At 49.1% G+C, this 20,891-nt stretch overlaps 1 protein-coding gene across 5 annotated transcripts in view; it reads left to right on the top strand.

The window, feature by feature from the left end:
- The window catches only part of LOC119978544 (methyltransferase-like protein 27), a 75,657-nt gene extending 55,974 nt beyond the window's left edge, over positions 1–19,683 (top strand). For all 5 annotated transcript variants that reach the window (XM_038820270.1, XM_038820269.1, XM_038820268.1 and 2 more), the window contains exons 5-6: positions 3,998–4,090; positions 19,363–19,683. In XM_038820270.1, coding sequence (XP_038676198.1) covers positions 3,998–4,090; positions 19,363–19,571 — 302 coding nt within the window. In that variant the 3' untranslated portion in view covers positions 19,572–19,683. The remainder of the gene's footprint in view (positions 1–3,997; positions 4,091–19,362) is intronic.
- Positions 19,684–20,891: the final 1,208 nt, after the last annotated feature.

The raw sequence follows: 20,891 nt of genomic DNA, 5'->3' as shown, positions 1-20,891 counted from the left end.
AATGTGGTCTCCCTCCTGTCTGCTCCCGCTCCTGGCGGTTAGAACATAGAACATAGAATGATACAGCGCAGTACAGGCCCTTCGGCCCTCGATGTTGCACCGACATGGAAAAAAAAACTAAAGGCCATCTAACCTACACTATGCCCTTATCATCCATATGCTTATCCAATAAATTTTTAAATGCCCTCAATGTTGGCGAGTTCACTACTGTTGCAGGTAGGGCATTCCACGGCCTCACCACTCTTTGCGTAAAAAACCCACCTCTGACCTCTGTCCTATATCTATTACCCCTCAATTTAAGGCTATGTCCCCTCGTGCTAGCCACCTCCATCCGCGGGAGAAGGCTCTCGCTGTCCACCCTATCTAACCCTCTGATCATTTTGTATACCTCTATTAAGTCACCTCTTAACCTTCTTCTCTCTAACGAAAACAACCTCAAGTCCATCAGCCTTTCCTCATAAGATTTTCCCTCCATACCAGGCAACATCCTGGTAAATCTCCTCTGCACCCGTTCCAAAGCTTCCACGTCCTTCCTATAATGAGGCGACCAGAACTGTACGCAATACTCCAAATGCGGCCGTACTAGAGTTTTGTACAACTGCAACATGACCTCATGGCTCCGGAACTTAATCCCTCTACCAATAAAGGCCAACACACCATAGGCCTTCTTCACAACCCTATCAACCTGGGTGGCAACTTTCAGGGATCTATGTACATGGACACCGAGATCCCTCTGCTCATCCACACTACCAAGAATTTTACCATTAGCCAAATATTCCGCATTCCTGTTATTCTTTCCAAAGTGAATCACCTCACACTTCTCCACATTAAACTCCATTTGCCACCTCTCAGCCCAGCTCTGCAGCTTATCTATGTCCCTCTGTAACCTGCAACATCCTTCCGCACTGTCTACAACTCCACCGACTTTAATGTCGTCTGCAAATTTACTCACCCATCCTTCTGCGCCCTCCTCTAGGTCATTTATAAAAATGACAAACAGCAACGGCCCCAGAACAGATCCTTGTGGTACGCCACTCGTAACTGAACTCCATTCTGAACATTTCCCATCAACTACCACTCTCTGTCTTCTTTCAACTAGCCAATTTCTGATCCACATCTCTAAATCACCCTCAATCCCCAGCCTCCGTATTTTCTGCAATAGCCGACCGTGGGGAACCTTATCAAACGCTTTACTGAAATCCATATACACCACATCAACTGCTCTACCCTCGTCTACCTGTTCAGTCACCTTCTCAAAGAACTCGATAAGGTTTGTGAGGCATGACCTACCCTTCACAAAACCATGCTGACTGTCCCTAATCATATTATTCCTATCTAGATGATTATAAATCGTATCTTTTATAATCCTCTCCAAGACTTTACCCACCACAGACGTTAGGCTCACCGGCCTATAGTTACCGGGGTTATCTCTACTCCCCTTCTTGAACAAAGGGACCACATTTGCTATCCTCCAGTCCTCTGGCACTATTCCTGTAGCCAATGATGACCTAAAAATCAAAGCCAAAGGCTCAGCAATCTCTTCCCTGGCTTCCCAGAGAATCCTAGGATAAATCCCATCCGGCCCCGGGGACTTATCTATTTTCACCTTGTCCAGAATTGCCAACACTTCTTCCCTACGCACCTCAATGCCATCTATTCTAATAGCCTGGGTCTCAGCATTCTTCTCCACAATATTATATTTTTCTATGGGTGGCCTTCTCCTGCAGTGGAGGACCAACAGAAAATGACAGTGTTAGACAATCCAATGCATGCAGCTTTGGCATTGGGTAACTGGTGGCCTAAGTGGCCAGGGCACCCGGCCATGCCGCCGGTATGGGTGCCGGCATGTGGTGCAGAGTGGGGGTTCGGCCGCCCTCCTGGTGGGGGAGTAGAGTTACGGATGTGTGGGAGAGGGGTGGTGCCGGGGGCACAGTGTTGCCTACTCACCCTGGCCTCCCTGAGGAGGTTGTGCAGTTTTTTGCGGTACTGATGGCCGGTCCAGACGGTGCGACCCACGGTGCCAACCGTCTCTGCCACCTGCGCACAGGCATGGCGAATGGTGTCGGCTGGCAGCCTCCTTCCCAGATTAAATGTCATCCGCCTCTCCTTCATGGCGTCCAGGAGGTCCTCCAGCTTGGCATGTGTGAAGCGTGGGCCCACGCGTCTGGCTGCCATCTTGTTGGCTGGGATGGTGCGTGTGGGGAGTGAAATGTGTACATGCGGCTGCAGCTTGTCAGCCTCCTGAGTGTTAATCGCAAAACCGGCAAACCCGAGCCCATGTCTCATTGGAATTGATTGTGTTCCACATGGCACCAGCCCCTTGACAGTCGCAAAATCGATCCAGATGCAGCACCCGTTTTGCTGTCGTAGAAGTCAACGAATCCTGCGTCGGCGTCAACAATTAATCTCAGAAACGGAGAATCCAGCATCTTGTGTTTTCAGTTCTTTTTGTCATTTTACACATTGGATCCTATCGCTGTTATGGGAGTGGTGTTTTCAGAACCCCAAAATGTATCATGGAGTTCAACCAACCACTCCCTTTAATGCATCGGTGCTTTTCGAAGCACCCAGCTTGTTCTCCAGGTGTGGTATTACAATTATGGACACGTGGGTTTTTTGAACACAAAACAATGTTTATTCCATGAATTCAACTTAACCTTTTTAAATAAACATTGAATCCCTTAACACCCCTTGCTTCAAAGATAACCCTGAAAATAATACAACACTAAATAATCCCTCAAAATGTTCCTTCGAACCTCCAAAAGACTTAACACCTTTAAACAGAAACACATCAGGTTAAAGACATTACTATTATGAGTTTAAATCACCCAAATGATTCAGAGATAGTCTTTCCTGGCAGAGATCACAGCTGATCCAGCTTACTGCAAACACAGACACACCCAAGCTCTTTTCCTCCAAACTCAAACTAAAGTTCCCAAAAAGCAGAAGTGAGCTCAGCAGCTCCTCCCACCCTCTGACATCACTTGAGTAATATGAGCTGCTTAAAGGTACATGGCTTAAACATCCATTTCGTAAAGATATTCTCACATGACAGTGCTTATTCAAAAATATCCACAGGACTCATTCCAAAAACTAGAAATCACATCCTGAGCTGCATTCATTTCAGTTCCAAATCAAAGCAGGATGAAGCGTGAATCACTGACTCTTGTATGGGGCTGAAATTGGGTTCAGCAATCAGCCGGACAATCCAAGTTTCCGACGGAATTAGGGGCGGCGCTGCTTTTGTGTGTTTCACCCCCTCCAAAGCTAGGTCCTCGCAGAGTATGCTGCACCTCGTATCGACGGCTGTAGGACATTGCCTGAGGCCCACCCACCCCAATGCTCCGCCCCAGACCAACCGAGTTCCCGATGGCACGGGTCTCTCATGGTCTCACCCGTTGGGAACTCGGCATGGCGGCTGCAGACTCAGTCCAGCGTCGTCACAGTCAGGAGAGAGAAGATCCGCGGGCAGGGGGGGACATTATTCGGGGCTGGGGCACTATGGGGGGTGGTCCGGGGCGTGCGAGCTGGCCGAAGGGGGGACCATTTTGCGAGCTGGGTCCGTGAGCAGTTACCACCATGTAGCACGGGTCGGTTACTGCAGGCCACTACCGTGCGCGTGCACGGCCATGGACCCGGCAAATCACAGGGGCATATCGGCAGCTAGAGCCGGGTGCTCTACGCTGCCGTCCTGCTAGCCCCCAGCAAAATGGGGAATCGATGGCCGTTGTGCGCTAGTTTTTCTGGCGTAAAATGCCACCATTCCCATGCCGGGGTGGGGCATAGACCCAGAATCGGAGAATCCAGTCCATAGTTTCTATTGCAATGTTACTTAACCTTTTGTTCGGCCAGTAAATCAATCATCAACTTTCAAGGAAACAGACATCAAAGGAATTCATGCTTGCTATAATGTGAACTCTATCACTGAGAAATCTGCAGAACATTTTGTTTTGACATTGGGCTGACAGTTTGGGATTTTTGTTTTGTAATGTTCCAGATACTTATGATTTGGTGATAGTTGTTGGTGCTCTGTCCTATGGACTGCTGTCTTTGGATGTCCTTCCAGAACTATTGAGAGTCGCAAAGCCAGGTGAGTACAAAGCTTTGCTTATATAAGGACACGAGACAAATGTATTTGTGTGGTCAAGCAGGTAAAAGTGCAAAAGAAGGCAAAGGAACACGTGATTGTGCAACTTAGAACCAAAGCTGTGATCTACTGGCCGCATCCTACCGGAATTGGAGTGGGACGTGGCTAGTACATGCCAGGGCAGGTCTCCCCCAGGATTCCTGATGGCCATGACACCTTGCATGATGATCGTCATTTCAGTCCCATCCACAATGGGCAGTTTAAAAACTCACTTAAACATGCTGACGCCAGATCTAACTTGCTCCTGACATCTATCAGCCTCTCCAAGGAGACCCCAGCTGGGTGCCAATTAGTACTGGTCCATGCAAACGTGGACCAGCGGAACGCCACTTAGGGGGTTTCCCAGGTCATTGGAGGCCCCTGAATGGTCAGGGGCAGAGCAGATTGTCTGTCAAGGTGGCACTACCAAGCTGGCAGGTACACTGTCAGGGTACCAGGATGGCTGTGCCAGGGTGGCACTGTCTGGTTGGAAGGAGCACTGCCAGCGTGGCAGTTCCGGGGTACTAGGGTGGCACTACAAGGGTCAGGGTCTGAGGCGAAGGCCATGCCCATGAAAAAGGAGATGGGGGTATGAAGGGTTGGGGGTAAGGTTGGGCATGAAGGGGCCTCCAGAAGGTTGGGGAGGCTGAAGGTTGGGGGTCCTGAAGGGGAGGGGGCTCTAAAGGGGTATGGGAAGGCGTGAAAACCCCCATAATGGGGTTTTCTCACGGCGGGGGTGGGGGGGTGGTAATGCCCATGTGTGTGGAGAGGGATGTTGCCCATGGGTGGTGGGTGTGAGGGACACTAAATCTCATTTAGTAATCATGACACCCTTTCAAAAGGGTAACCCAATCTCTGAGGAGTTCGTCTGGCCAGCAACTTCAGCTCCCTAATGATGAAATAAATTATTTTTTTTTAATAAATTTAAATTACACAATTAATTTTTTCCAATTAAGAGGCAATTTAGCGTGGTCAATTTGCCCAACCTGCACATCTTTGGGTTGTGGGGGCGAACCCGTGCAAACACGGGGAGAATGTGCAAACACCACACGGACAGTGACCCAGAGCCGGGATCGAACCTGGGACCTCAGCGCCGTGAGGCTGCAGGACTAACCACCGAGCCACCATGCACACACACACACCATCCCCCCGCCCCCCCCCCCCCCCCCCCCCCCCCCCCCCCCCCCCGGCCATGATGAAAGAAATTCTAAGGGCCAGATCTAATCAAATTGCAACCTCACATGGGCAGGGCACCCCTGACCCGATCAGCAGCATAGGAAAAATGCCAGCCTGATATCCTGGCCGTGCCCCTAAATGCGGTTAGATTTCGGTGGAGAACTCGCCAACAATGGGGAGAATCTCCCAGCCAAACCTGCCTGAAATTACACTTAGAACCTCTCAGTGAAATTTCACTCAATCTTCCTTACATAGACGCTGACCCTTGGTGACATCTACAGATGGGGCACCGCAATTCACACTTACACCAATGACATCCAGCTCATTTTCCACTCCACTTCCTTCAAACCTTCCATTATTTCTGTCTTGGACCAGCAGTATTATCCTATAACATAACTCTTCATGCTGTTAAGGTACTGGACCAGACCCAAATGTATGTTAGGAAACCAGAAAAAAACCCCAACAAATTTTCAATTTGTTAAACTGTAAGGGAAGGATACTTTGATTCTACACCTTAACATCACAGAAAATGGCTTTACAATGAACAGTTAAACAAATCTTAAAATAAAATGAATCACTTTAATTATTAACTTATACCTTATCGGGCAGCATTGTGGCACAGGGTTAGCACTGCTGCCTCACAGCATCGAGGTCCCAGGTTCGATCTCGGCTCTGGGTCACTGTCCGTGTGGAGTTTGCACATTCTTCCCGTGTTTGCGTGGGTTTTGCCCTCACAGCTCACAGATGTGCAGGGTAGGACGATTGGCCACGTTAAATTGCTCCTTAATTGGAAAAAATTAATTGGATACTCTAAATTTATTTTTTTAAACTTCTACCTTCTCTCTCTCCAATTAAGAAAATCATCACAAGTCAAAAGCTACTTGTATATAAATTTAGCAAACACAGGGTTACTTGCTGTACACTTGTATAGGAATTTCCTGGAAGGACTGCTTGGGGAGAGTGCAAGAGAGAACAATTTCAGGAACAGTCTGCAGGTCCTTCTTTGTCAGAATCCTGCTCAACCTGACAGCATTTGGAAAATCTGATGCTCAACTTATAAACTCTTAGCAGACTGCCAAACATATCACACTTCCAAACTACAGACCGACCTGGCTCCTCCCATTAAATACATTATCTTTATCCCACTCAAATCCCATGATCTACTTGCCTAATTCTAAACACAATGTCTCAAATGATCTACTCTCCAGGGATTCTCCAGCAATCAGAACAAAGTTCCATCAAGCCTCTCTTAGTCAGCAAGCAAATGGTTAGAATGAATGATCATCTCACTTTCACCACATCTTACTTGCACCTTTTGCAGACCCACCGTCTGCCTCAATGTTAAACCAGGATTTTAAAATAATATTACTGCAACAGATGTACATATATTAACCCAGGCCATTAATAACATTACTGCAGTAGATATATATTACTACATTCATCACACTGCCTTCCCACAAGCTTCATACCCATGCCACCATTTCCATTCCCATTCCTTGGCCATTGTTCCGATTTGAAAATGACTATTTGCAGAATAGAAAATAATATAATACATTTAGTTTCACACCAAGCTGAACATCCAAGTTCACATCTGCCCTGACACAAGAATGCCTACTTCCATCACCATAACGTCACCTGTGTGACCTCAGAAACTCCATCCTTCTGAATGTTCCACTCATTTAAAGCTCTCACGTCTATTTTTGAACCTGAAACAAAATCTATTCACCCATCAACCCTGTGCTTGTTAACCTACTTTGGCTGCTAGATTCCCCCATACACCCGAATATGGCTTCTAGGGGATCAGGCGCCACATCCACATGTAAAACTAAATTCCAAAACCTTTTCAGCTTCAGGCAGGACCAAAACATATGTACATGGTTCACAAGGCCCCTCCCACATCGTCACAGATATCCTCCACCCCTTTGAATGGCCAACTCATCCTGGACTTTGTGAGGTGTGTCTTGTACACTACCATCAGCTGTATCAGCCCCAGCCTTGCACACAGAGTCGGGGCATTTACCCTCCACAACACCTCACACCACAGACCCACCTCCAGCACTACCCCCAGCTCTTCCTCCACCTCGCCTTAACTCCCTCCAAAATCCTCTCGTAAATCGCCGAGACTAGCCCCCTCTCCAAACCCTCCGCTGACAGCACCACCTCCAGGCACTATCGGGAAGGTTGGAAAGACCTTCCTCGCAAAGTCCTGCACCTGCATATACTTGAAACTGTCACCCCACGCCAGCCCAAACATCTCACCCAACTCCTCCAAACTCACAAATCACCCTCACAGGTACAGATCCTTAATTTCCTTAGTCCTCCTCCCTTCCCATTCCTAGAATCTTGTGTCCATCCTCGCTGGCTTGAACCCATGATTCCCCCTAATCGGCATCCCCTCTGAACCGGCCCCCAGCTTAAAGGGCTGTCCAAACTGCCTCCAAATCTTAAACATGGCCACGACCATCAAACTCACCAAATACCTCCCTGGGGCCATCAGGAGCAGCGTCGTTTCCAGCTGCTCAACTGGAGAGCAACTCCGGCCCCGACAACAGCCCACCTCTACTCTCACCAAGAAAGCCCTCCCTCCCTGCTCCAGACCCGCACCTTCTCTGCATTTGCCACCCAATAATAATACAACAGGTTTGGGAGGCCTAACCCCAATCTGCCGTCCCCTCTGTAGTATCACCCTGCTAATCCTGGTCACCTCCCACCCCCCCACAAATTATACAAGGAGATCGACATGTCCACCCCCCTGAAAATGCCTTGGGCAAAAAGACCAGCAGACAATAAAACAGAAGCAGAAATTGTGGGAAACATTCATCTGCACCTGGCCTGCCAACGACAGAGAAAGATTGTCCCAACTCAGCAAATCCGCATTCACCCTTCCCAACAAACCCGTGAAAATAAACTTCCGGAGCCTTTCCCAATCCCGGGCCACCTGCATCCCCAAACACCTAAAATGAGACACCACCGGGCGAAATGGCAGCCCCCACCCCCCCCCCCCCCCCCCCCCCCCAACCCTACCAGGGGAGAGCACAAAATACCTGTTTTTCCTTAAATTCAGTTTGTACCCTGAAAACATCCCGAATCTGTGGAGCAATCCCATTATATTCCCGGCTCTGAAATATACAACAGCAAATCATCTGCAAATAAGACACCCTATGTTCCACCGTCCCACCCGCCCTGCCCCGCCCACTATCCTCAAGCTCCTCAGCGCAATATGGGCTGTATAGCCAATGCAAAGAGAAGGTGGGATATGTGTCATCCCTGCCTCGTACCCCAAAATAATGCAAAATAATGCAAAATACCCTGAATTCACACTCACCATTGGCTCCCTTTATAGCAGCTGCACCACATCATAAACTTTGGCCCAATCCCGAATTTCTCCAGTGCCGCCATCAAATAACTCCATTTCACCCAATGAACATCTTCTCCGCATCCAACATCACCACCACCTCCGTCTCCCTCCCCTCTGCCGGAGAAAGCACCACATTCAACAGCCTCCTCACTTTCGAGGACAACTGTATTCCCTTTACAAGCCCCCTCTGGTCCTCCCTAATCACCTTTGGGACACATCCTTCCATCTTAATGCCAACACCTTTGCCAATATCTTGGTATCTACAATGCGCAGAGAAATGGGCCGATACGACCCACACTTCACCGGATCCTTATCCTTCTTCAACAACAGCAAAATGGAAGTCGCATTGTTTGTGCCAAGACACCCCTACCTAAAGCGTCCTTAAACATTCCCACCAACAACATCACCAGCTCGGCCTTAATTTCTTATAAAATTAAACTGGGAACCCATTTGGCTCCGCAACCTTCCCTGCCTGCATCCTCCCAATCACCTCCATAACTTCCTGTTCCCCCACCGGCTCCTCCAACCCTGCCCTCTCCGCCTCTCCCAACCTCGGACACTCCAACCCACCCAGAAACTCCCTCATCTCCCATTTTTCCTCCAGTAGCTCCGACCTATACAAGTCCCTGTGGTGATGTGCATCACTGTAAATAAACAAAGGGGTTAATGTAAATACATGTAGATCAGCTGGACACTAGAGGGAGCACCAGAGGCATCACACACACACTCAACTAATAGATCAGTTAGATAGGACACGACCAATGGGCATTCACGATACACACAGAGGTGACACGACCACAGGAGGGCATTACACCAACCCATATATAAAGGACACCACACACATGATCTGCCTCTTTCCAGTGGAGACAGTCAGTGAGTAGAGACATAGGGTTGATTCAATATCACTCCCACCATGTGGATTGTAGCAGACTGGTTAGTCAGTCTGGGTAGCTATAGTAGGATTAGCAGTAGTGTTGAACCTGAGTTATAGAAGTGCATATAGTTTAACAAACGTGTTGAAGTTATCTCCACGTCTGAACCTTCCTTTGTCAAGTGCACCACAAGGAAGCTGCTTATGCCACACTTAGAGCATAACAAGACAGTCCCGATAAAACTCCTCAAATATTTTATTAATCTGATCCACAGCGACAACCAACTCCGCCGCCTTATCCTGCACCCGAACTATCCCCCTCGTGGGGGCCTCCATTTGGAGCTGACCTGCCAACATACGTCCTGCCTTCTCCCCTTACTCATAGACATCTCCCCTTGCCCTTCTCAGCTGACACGTTGCTTTCCCCCTGGACAATAGGTTGAACCTCACCAACAATTCCTTCCTCTTTGCCAGGAGACCCGGGTCCAGGTCTCCCGCGTACCCCCCATCCACCTCCAAAATGTCTTCTATCACTCGTCAGTGTTCCTCTCTCTCTTATCCCTATCCACCTTAGCCTTGAACGAGATCATCTCCCCCATCACTACCGCTTTCCCAGCCTCCAGGACCACCGAGTGCGAGACCTAACTCATGCAATTAAATCCGACATACTCCTTGATCACCACTGTTGCTTCACAGCGCCAGGGTCCTGGGTTTGATTACCCCTTGGGTCATTGTCTGTGTGGAGTCTGCACGTTCTCCCTGTGTCTGTGTGGGTTTCCTCCAGGCACTCCGGTTTCCTCCCACAAGTCCCGAAAGACATGCTTGTTAGGTGAAAGGGGCATTCTGAATTCTCCGTCTGTGTACCTGAACAGGTGTCTTAGTGTGGCGACAAGGGGATTTTCACAGTAACTTCATTGCAGTGTTAATATAAGCCTACTTGTGACAAAGATTACTATTAGGTTGCAAAAGGTGTATTTTAAATGCAATCCTTCCTTTTATTCGCATTTTACTCCGACTTTAACTCTCACTGTGCTCAGAACATTGAGCTCGAAAATATTGTTGAGAGATTTTACAAGTTTTAAGTCTTTCCATTTATTAGACTGCTATTTGAATCCACCAGAAATCCATTTGAGACTTGTCCCTATTTTGATGTGTGTAAACATATTAATCAGCTCCTCACCAATCAGCTCCCAATCGTCCGATGATTAGATAGTGTTTTCCTCTTTTTGTGCCGTTTTCTGCTCTTTATCTCCAGATTGTCCAGCTCTCAGAGCTATTCTATTTAAAAAGCTTGGCTGGCTCTAAATTATCTCTGGTCTGTACTTTCTTATCTCTGGGCTAATTGACTGTGGCCCACTCTCAGGCCCTTGTCACTGAGAACTCTCTAACCACTCTGCTGCTCCTTTCCATGTCTTTTCTTCTCTCTCGTAATCAAATTTATTCTTCCCTCCCTTCGTGGAACCATAGAACGATAGAATTTCTACAGTGCAGAAGGAGGCTATTCGGTCCATCCAGTCTGCACCAACCCCTCTGGAAAGAGCACCCTACGTAGACCAACTTCCCCGCCCTGTTCCTGTATCCCCATAACCCTACTTAACCTGCACATCTTTGGACACCAAGGGGCATGTACATCTTTGGGCTGTGGAAGGAAACCCACCCAGACACGGGAGAAAGTGTAAAACTCCACACAGACACCCAAGGCCGGAATTGAACCCGGGTCGCTGGCGCTGTGAGGCCATAATGCCTCATTACGGTGCCATCGTATCAGTCCATTTCTCTTCATTTCCATTTCTATCCCTGATTTGCCATTGAATTTATCCACTCTAATTCACCCTCCTCAGTCATTATGCTATTTATTTCCCAATCCTTAAATTTTATAGGTTAAGAAGATACCCTGTTGCTTTCTTTATTCACCCAGGTTGACTGGCAACCCATCGACTACCTTCAACATTCACTCTCTCTACCACCGACACACAATAAAGATTGTGGGGCGGCATGCAGCGCAGTGGTTAGCACTGGGACTAAGGCGCTGAGTACCGGGTTCGAATCCCGGCCCTGGGTCACTGTCCATGTGGAGTCTGCACATTCTCCCCATGTCTGCGTGGGTTTCACCCCCACAACCCAAAAGATGTGCAGGTTAAGTGGATTGGCCACCATCCTGACTTGGAAATATATCACCATTCCTTCACTGTTGCTGGGTCAAAATCGTGGAATTCCCAGATCTCCCTCCCAAATAACGCAGCGGGTGTACCTACATCACGTGGGCTTCAGCGGTTTAAGAAGGTAATTAGGGATGAGCAATGAATGCTGGCCTAGTTAGTGATGCCCACATCCTGCGATAGAATTAATAAAGATCCCTGATTTTCTCATTGTGCTGCAGTGCCTTTCAACAATGTGGCAGGTGACGTTTCTTCAGGTTGAAGATAGAGCAACAAGTATAACAAATGGCACATTGCACAGATACCCTGCTGAAGCTTAAGCTATCCCATTGTTAAAGACAAACTGAGGTAATTTTGACAAATCGCCCCTTTCCAAGTTGGCGCTCAAATGCATCATCATTGGTTAGGAGCCAACAAGATTTAATCACTTTTCTGAAGATCAATAACTGTAAAATTCCCTTGCATTTTCTTTTTTTTTAAACTAGTTTTATTCAACATTTTCAACATTTTTACACTTTTACAACAATACACAAACCACCCCCCCCCCTCACCCAAATCTCCCCACCCAACCCCCCCCCCCCCCCCCCCTCCCCCCCCTCGATAGCACCAGGTCTCCAAAATGTAAAACAAACATGGCATGACTAGGCCATATGGACATGATTGGCTTGAGCCCCTCCCACACCGCTCACAACTATCCTCAAACAGCCGGCTCTCCTCCCACAGTCCAAAGATGTGCGGGTTAGGTGGATTGGCCATGCTAAATTGCCCGTAGTGTCCTAAAAAGTAAGGTTAGGGGGGGGGTTGTTGGGTTACGGGTATAGGGTGGATACGTGGGTTTGAGTAGGGTGATCATTGCTCGGCACAACATTGAGGGCCGAAGGGCCTGTTCTGTGCTGTACTGTTCTATGTTCTATATGTTCTATGTTCATGCTTGCCTTTGTTCAGTGCGCCCTATACGCCACTTTTAACCAAATCCAGCCCAGCCTCACACACAAGGTCGAGGCATTGATCTTTTACAACACTTTGCACCATAATCCTTCCTCTAGCCCCATCCCAATTCTTCTTCTTACTTGGCCTTAATCCCTTCCATGGACTCCTTATCGTCCTCCATAATCCGTCTGTAGATCACAGAAACAATCTCACTTTCCAGCCCTCCCACCAACGGCACCTCCTCCAATAACGTGGATGACGATGCCACCGGAAAGCACTTGTGAGATTTCGAACCAGCACATCCCTGAAGCCCCAGCTCCTCCAACCTTGCAAATCTCCCCTCAAGGAACAGATCCTTCATCTTTTGTACCCCTTTCTCCTCCCATCCCCAGAACCTCGCATCCATCTCCCTGGCTCAAACCCATGATTCCCTCTTATTGACATCACCCTTAACCCTGCCCTCAACATGAAGTACTGTTCAAATTGCCCCCAAATCCTCTGCATGGCTACCACTACTGGATTCCCTGAATACTTCTCCAGTGAGAAGCACCATTGCCATCCGCACCCACAGTGCCTCCATCTCCTTACTCCAGCCCCGCACCTTCTCCACATTCGCCGGCCAGTAATAGTACAAGTTTGGAAGGGCCGAACCCCCGATGCCGACCCTTTTGGAGCACCACCTTCCTTATCCTCACCACCTTCCCTGCCCATACAAACGATGAGACCAGCCCATCTACCCCTCACAAAAATGCCTTTGGCAAAAAGACTGGTAAACACTGGACAGACAGGAACTGTGCCAAAATATTCATTTTGACTCCCGAGTCCTTCAGCGCAATAGCCAAGGGCTCAATCGCTAATGCAAACAAAAAGGGGGATATGGACCACCCCTGCCTCATTTCCCGGAATAGTGGGAAGTTCTCCAATTGGGTGTAATCCGTCTGCACACATGCTGTCGGATCCTTCTTCAACAATTTTACCGAATCCCAAACTAAGGCCCAATCCCAAACTTCTCCAGTAGGCCGGTTTAGCTCAGTGGGCTAGACAGCTGGTTTGTAATGCAGAACAAGGCCAGCAGCACGGGTTCAATTCCCATACCAGCCTCCCCGAACAGGCACCGGAGTGTGGCGGCGAGGGACTTTTCACAGTAACTTCATACTTGTGACAATAAAAGATTATTATTATTACGATACCGCAAACAAATAACTCCATCTGTCAATAGCCTTCTCTGCATCTAACACTACCACCACCCCTAACTCCCTTCCCTCTGCCAGAGAAAGCACCACGTTCAGCAGCCACTGCACGTTTAAGCTGCGTGCCCTTGATGAACCCCATCTGACCCTCCCCCACCATCTGCGGGAGACACCCCCTCAGCCTCACCGCCAACAGCTTCGCCAATATCTTGGCATCCATGATCAGTAGAGAAATGGGCTGATACGACTCCACTGGATATTTCTGCTTTTTAAGTAACAATGAAATGGATGCCTGCCTGATCGTCTCCAGCAGTCCTCCCTTTACCATCGCATCCTCAAACATTTCCACCTTCAGTGGCACCAACTTGTCCTTAAACTTCTTATAGAACTGCACCAGGAACCCATCCAGCCCTGGTGCCTTACCTGACTGCATCTTCCCTATTGCTGACTGCATTTCCTCCTCCCCCAGCGACTCCTCTAACCCGCCCTCTCCTCCCCTCCCACCTCCGGCCACTCCAGTCACTCCCACCTCCGGCCACTCCAGTCACTCCAGGAACTCCCTCTTCTCTGACTCATCCTCCAGCAGCTCTGATTTATACAAGCCCCTGTAAAAGTCCTGAACCACCTTATTCCCCTACTCCACCATATTCACCACCACCCCTCCTGTTCCATCCCTATTCTGCATGATCTCCCTCACCGGTGCCTGCTGACGGAGCTGGCCTGCCAGCAATTGACTGGCCTTCTCACCATACTCATGCACAAACCCCACTCTCACTCAACTGCCAAACCACACTCCCCGTAGACAGAAGGTCAAACGTCACCTGTAACTCCATCCTCCTCACCAATAGCTGTGGCACCAGATCCTTTGCGTATCTTCCATCAACCTCCAAAATCACCTCTATCAGCCGCTGCCATTCCTCCCGTGCTTCCCTACTCACCTTCGCCTTGAATGCGATGACCTCAACCCTCACTACCGCCTTCAATGCCTCCCAAACCGCTGACGACAAGACTTCCCCATTTCGATTAAACTCCACATTTTCCTCCATCACCTTCCCCATCTTGATGCAAAAATTCAGCAAACCCAATCTAGCCTCCACACCAGCCGCTGGGCCAGATCCTTCTCCAAGACCACATCCAGCCAGTGGGGAGCATGGTCCGATATCACGATCCCTATCCCGCGGGTGCAGAAACTTCCACAGATCTCCTCCTCCCATCTCCTTCAAAAACCCGGCTAACACCTTCTCCTCCCCCCCCCCCCACCCCGCCTTCACCACCACCCCCGAAGGGACCAGCAAGCGTGGCTGGGACCTGTCGATTCTTGGGTCCGACGCCATATTCTCCCAAATATCAACTGGTAAGTATCCAAGTCTGGTATGGCTGCTAACCAACACCACTATCTTCCCTTCCAACGCACCTGTCACTATTATATACCTGCCCACCTGATCCGCCACCACCTTCTCCATCTGGAACCTTACCCGTTTACCCATCAGTCATGCCACCCCCAGCCCTACTGTAGAAGCCTGGCTCACCCAGCCCTTCTTTAGCTTCATCTGGTCCTTTACCCTCAGATGGGTCTGCTGTAACAGCACCACTTCCACTTTCAGGCCCTTTAAATGCGAGAAAACTCACACTCTCTTCACCGGTCCCCACATCTCTCATATGTCCTTGGTTTCGGCCAGAGCGACCGATCCAATTCGTACTGGGAGGGATTCTCCCCCCTCAACTTTGCTAGCATATTAGCAAAGTAATCTGTTGGCCTCCGGTTCTCCACCCATTCAGGCGCACCCACGTTCCTCAGGTTATGTCTTTGTGACCTGTTCTCCAGGTCTCATACCTTGGCTCTCAGCCCTCTGCCACCCTCGCAGTCCATCGAGGTGAACTGGTCGCTGTGCTGCAACAAGGCCTCCATTTCCTCCCCTTGACCCCGCTCCGTCGGCGAAATGCTCACCAACTCCTCTCACCAGGGCAAGGGTCTCACCCTCTGATGCCTTTCGAAATGCTTCGAAAACAACCTTTCAAACTCTCCAGCTATCACTTCAGTTATCTTCTCCACCTTGATGGTTGTGGCCCCACCCGACAAGCTCTCTTCCGCCATCTTTCCTCCTACTGCATCCCTCACCACGCTGGATTGGTGGACGTTCGCTCACTGCCTTTCCTTCTGGATTCTTCTTTTCGGTTTTTGGCATTCTATAAATGCCCCAAACCTTCCCACAGCTTCTCACAAACAAATCTTCCTCAAAACAGCATGAGATTATTGTGCAAAATTAAAGCGCATAGGATTGGGGGAAATGTATTGAGGTGGATAGAAAACTGGTTGGCAGAGAGGAAACGAAGAGTAGGGATTAATGGGTCCTTTTCAAATTGGCAGGCAATAACCAATGGGATACCCCATGGATCGGTGCTGGGACCCCAGCTATTCACAATATGTTAATGATTTGGATGAGGGAACAAAATGTAACATCTCAAAGTTTTTAGATGATACCAAATTAGGTGGGAGGGTGAATTGTGACGAGGATGCAGGGATCCTATAGAAAGATCTGGATAGGTTGGGCGAGTGGGCAAACCAATGGCAGATGAGGTATAATTTGGATAAGTGTGAGGTTATTCATTTTCGAAACAAAAACAGGAAGGCAGATTACTACCTGAATGGTTGTAAATTGGGAGAGGGGAGTGTGCAATGGGACCGCTGCGTCCTTGTACACCATTCGCTGAAGGTAAGCATGCAGGTGCAGCAGGCGGTAAATAAGGCGAATGGTATGTTGCCCTTCATTGCAAGAGATTTCGAGTGTAGAAGCAGGGATGTGTTGCTGCAATTACACAGGGCCTTGGTGAGGCCACACTTGGAGTATTGTGTGCAGTTTTGGTCTCCTTCTCTGAGGAAGGATGTTCGTGCTCTCGAGGGAGTGCAGCAAAGGTTTACCAGACTGATTCCAGGGATGGCGGACTGTCATATGAGGAGAGATTTATTAGGTTGGGATTGTTCTCGCTGGAGTTCAGAAGAATGAGGGGAGATCTCATAGAGACTTATTAAATTCTAACAGGCTGAGACAGGGTAGATGCAGGGAAGATGTTACCAATGATGGTGTGTCCAGAACCAGGGGTCACAGCCTGAGGATTAAGGGTAAACCATTTCGGATACAAAGAGACATTTCTTCACCCAAAGAGTGGTGAGCCTGTGGAATTCATTACCACAGGAGGTAGTTGAAGCTAAAACTTTGAATATATTCAAGAGGCGGCTGAATATAGCACTGGAGGAGAATGGGATCAAAGGATATGGGGAGAAAGCAGGATTAGGCTATTGAGTGGATGATCAGCCATGATCGTGATGAATGGCGGGGCAGACTCGAAGGGCCAAAAGGCCTCTTCCTGCTCCTATCTGCTATGTATCTATGTATGTAAAAACTGGGCGTAAAGGCCTATAATAGACTGCTCTGTCAAGAGCCAACAAACATACGACCTCCATCTACATGCTGCAACCAGATGTCCATCAAATTCTCTTGCATTTACTCCCAGCTAAACAAAATAAGACAGCACCTTTCCCTGATGTCGGATACAAGATATTTTGCTGGTTAATGTTACCTAACCAGTCTAATCTTGTAGATATGGGCCGGGATTCTCCGATCCCACGCCGGGTCGGAGAATCAGCAATCGCGCCCGCTGGGTCACCGCCACTCCGGTCGGGGGCCGTTGAAAGCACCCCCCCGGCGATTCTCCATGCCTCAAAGGGACGGGTGCTCACTGAGTTCGGCCGAGTCCTGCCGGCGTGGGTTACGTACAGCCCTACCCGGCGGGACCTCGGAGTTCTGGCTGCGGGGACCGTCCTGATGGCGGGGGTGGGAGGATCCGATTCCGGGGGAGGGCCTCCACAGTGGCCAGGCGCGCGTTAGGGGCCTACCGATCAGCGGATGGGCTAATTCCGTGCAGGGCACTTGTAGGGCTCCATCAGATTGCCCGGGGGCTTTCACAGAGCCGGCAACCCACACACATGCACGGACCTGCGCTGGCCGTGGAACGCATGCGCAGAACCATGCCGGCCGTGGCGCACCGGCTTTCGAGCGCCGGAGCAGCGGACACCACTCCGCAGCCAAACCCGCCCCCTAGGAAGGGGTAAATGCCTGCGCCTCAAGACCCTTCGACGCCGGAGTCGCTCGTGCCGCTTTTGACGCCGGTGTCAGAACTTGGCCGCGGGATTGGAGAAACCCGGCCATGGAATTTTAAGTTCATCTGGTACCACTCCTGAGTTAGGGTAATCTGGAAAGACATAGAATCAACAGTGCTGATAGAGGCCATTCGGCCCATCAAGTCTGCACCGGCCCTTGGAAAGAGCACCCCACTTAAGCCCATGCCTCCACCCCATCCCCACAACCCAGTAACCCCACCTAACCTTTTTGGACACTAAGAGCAATTTAGCATGGCCAATCCACCCAACCTGCACATCTTTGGACTGTGGGAGGAAACCGGAGGACTGGGAGGAAACCCATGTAGACAAGGGGAAAAAAGGCAACTCCACACAGACAGTCACCCAAGGATGCAATTGAACCTCGGTCCCTAGTGCTGTGAGGCTGCAGTGCTAACCACTGTAACACTGTGCCGCCCCTATAGGTTAGCTCGCTATAGTGTTTCCTTCACATAATTTGTCAAGAAATTAAAATCAAACACTGATTGCACCCTGTAGTAATTCCAGGAGCCTGATATTATGTTTATAAATATCACCCATTATAAAGTGGATGTGGTTTAGGATGAGTGTGGAAACCGAGTGTCACATATTGCAAAACTGTCTCCTGTCCAGCTAATAACAGCTTTCCTTAACTTTTTCCCTGCCCTTCACCTCTAATAGCCCATCAAGTAATAAAATAATCAGGGCTGCCCGTTGACAGGTTCTGCGATTGATGTATTTCACCTGTCTACAAGAATGTGTACAGTACGAAGTCTTGCAACACCAGGAATCACTAGCTTTTAGGACTCACCTGATGAAGGAGCTTCGCTCCGAAAGCTACTGATTTGAAACAAACCTGTTGAACCTTAACCTGGAGTTGTAAGACCTCTTACTGTGCCCACCCCAGTCCAACGCCGACATCTCCACATCATTACAAGAATGCGACCACTGCTGTTTGCTTACTCATGCTTTTTCACACAGATTTCAATCTCTTTTACCAACATGCACAGGGTATACAATTAGTCAGCACAATATTGCCGTTATGGGTCCGGACCAGAACCCCAATTTTAGTTAAGATCCCAGAACAGAACCCAATTATTTGCATTTGGTAAAACTGTGAGGAAATGTTACTGCACCACAGTCCTGCAGGCAACAGCCTTTTCAGAAATACCTGGCCCCTCCCATTAGATATTTTATTACACTCAAAGCACACAGCATTCTTTTGCTTCCTGTTACATGATGTGCCTTGACTTGTTTAGCCAGGACCAAACACAATACCTCACTTTCAATCACAGTTCTAGAAGAACATGCAGTTTGCATGCATTTTTAATTCAGGTTTTAATAACATTTAATAACAAAAAATAAAGTATGGCAATTTCTTGTATCCATTTTCCAGGAGCATTCATCTGCCTATCAACAAAAGATGAGATGGGCAGAGAATACATGCAGCAGCTCCTGGTGTGCATGGATGAACTGGAGAGTAAGGGCCTTTGGATCAAAGTTGTGAAGAAAAAGATCGATCATTGGCAAAAAATTGTTCTGCCCACGGAACTGAGCTCAGAATACATCTCTGGACTTGTGGCAATTTATAGAAAATCTGATTGATGATATTGTTACTGACCTGTGAATTGTATTTTATGATCAGTGCGAGTATTGAGCACTGATCCCACTGGTACGAGAACACATAGCTAAATAAAACTGCATGTAAGAAAATACACTAAAATTGTGGGGGTTTTTGTGTGACATGCTGTCTTTGCCAAGGCCAGTCTTCCAGCACCAAACTCCTTTATTAATGTATCGCAAAAGTCCCCTGCCGCAGCTTAGTACACACAAGCCCAGGCCCCAGGGCCTACAGGATACTGGACCGGTTTGGAGTAGCAGGTTTTAGGCTGCTGCTGTACATTTCCTATTGGTTGAGCTGCAGCTCACTTAATAGGGAAATTCATGTTCCATGAAGCCCACAGGGAAATGTATTGCCGACCCCTCCGTGGCCACCATGTCGTCCCTCCCCCTTCAAGTCCGTTTCTCCCTCAGTATTCCTGCGAGTCCCTTCCACCTTTTAGCAATCAGTCTGAGGTCCATCGAGGGTGGAACTGGGTCTGGAGGTCTGAACGGAATTGGAAATGTTCACTTCTGGGGGAGAGTCCAAGAGTAACTGGCGCAGATTCTTCCTCAGTGCCTGCTTCAGTCGACACACTAGCTTCCACTGCTTCCATCTCACAACCCGTGTCCTCGTTATCAGGGGAAATGGGTGCAGGGTTTGCTTCGGGCTATAACCCCGTACTAGCAATGGCCACCTCCATGGCTAGTAACGAGGCTCGCTGGGGGATGGACTCCCTGCTCCTGAGGTGGTCCAGGTGGTTTCCTCATGGCCTTATCCTGGACCTGCACTTTGTAGGACACAGTTCCTATTTTCCCCGATACGGTTCCAGGGACCCAGCTGGAACCATCTCCAAAGTTCCTCACATAGATCAGGTCACTGGTCTTGACTATTCTTTCGGTTCTCACAGTGTTGTCGGGCATGATTCACCCGAAAGATTTGACATTTTGGGCGGGTTTGACGGGATGTTTCACATCGGTCACATTGGCTCCTGGACCTGGGGCAGCTCGGTAATGGCGGCAAAACCTGCAGCTCAGGCACCTTGGTGGGCTAACTCATCACGATGTTAACGGACCGGCGGCCGATTCGCCGGTTCTGTGAATGACGCTGTACATAACTCATTCTCACCCTCACACACACAAGCGTCACAATCAAGATGGCCGCAAGAAGAGCAGCGCCGCGATTCCGGGATGCCGCACTAGAGACTCTCCTTGACTCCATGGAGGAGAGGAGGCTCCGATGGTCGGAGGGCAGCCCAGCCCCAGGCTATACTATACCCCAGGCCAGGACGGAAGTCAGCAGGTGCCATCGTTCGCCGCGCCTGG

Source organism: Scyliorhinus canicula, chromosome 15 (genome assembly GCF_902713615.1).
Source record: "Scyliorhinus canicula chromosome 15, sScyCan1.1, whole genome shotgun sequence".
Classification (NCBI taxonomy): Eukaryota; Metazoa; Chordata; class Chondrichthyes; order Carcharhiniformes; family Scyliorhinidae; genus Scyliorhinus; species Scyliorhinus canicula.
The sequence above is the reverse complement of the archived record's forward strand: the minus strand, read 5'-3'. Positions and strand labels throughout refer to the sequence as shown.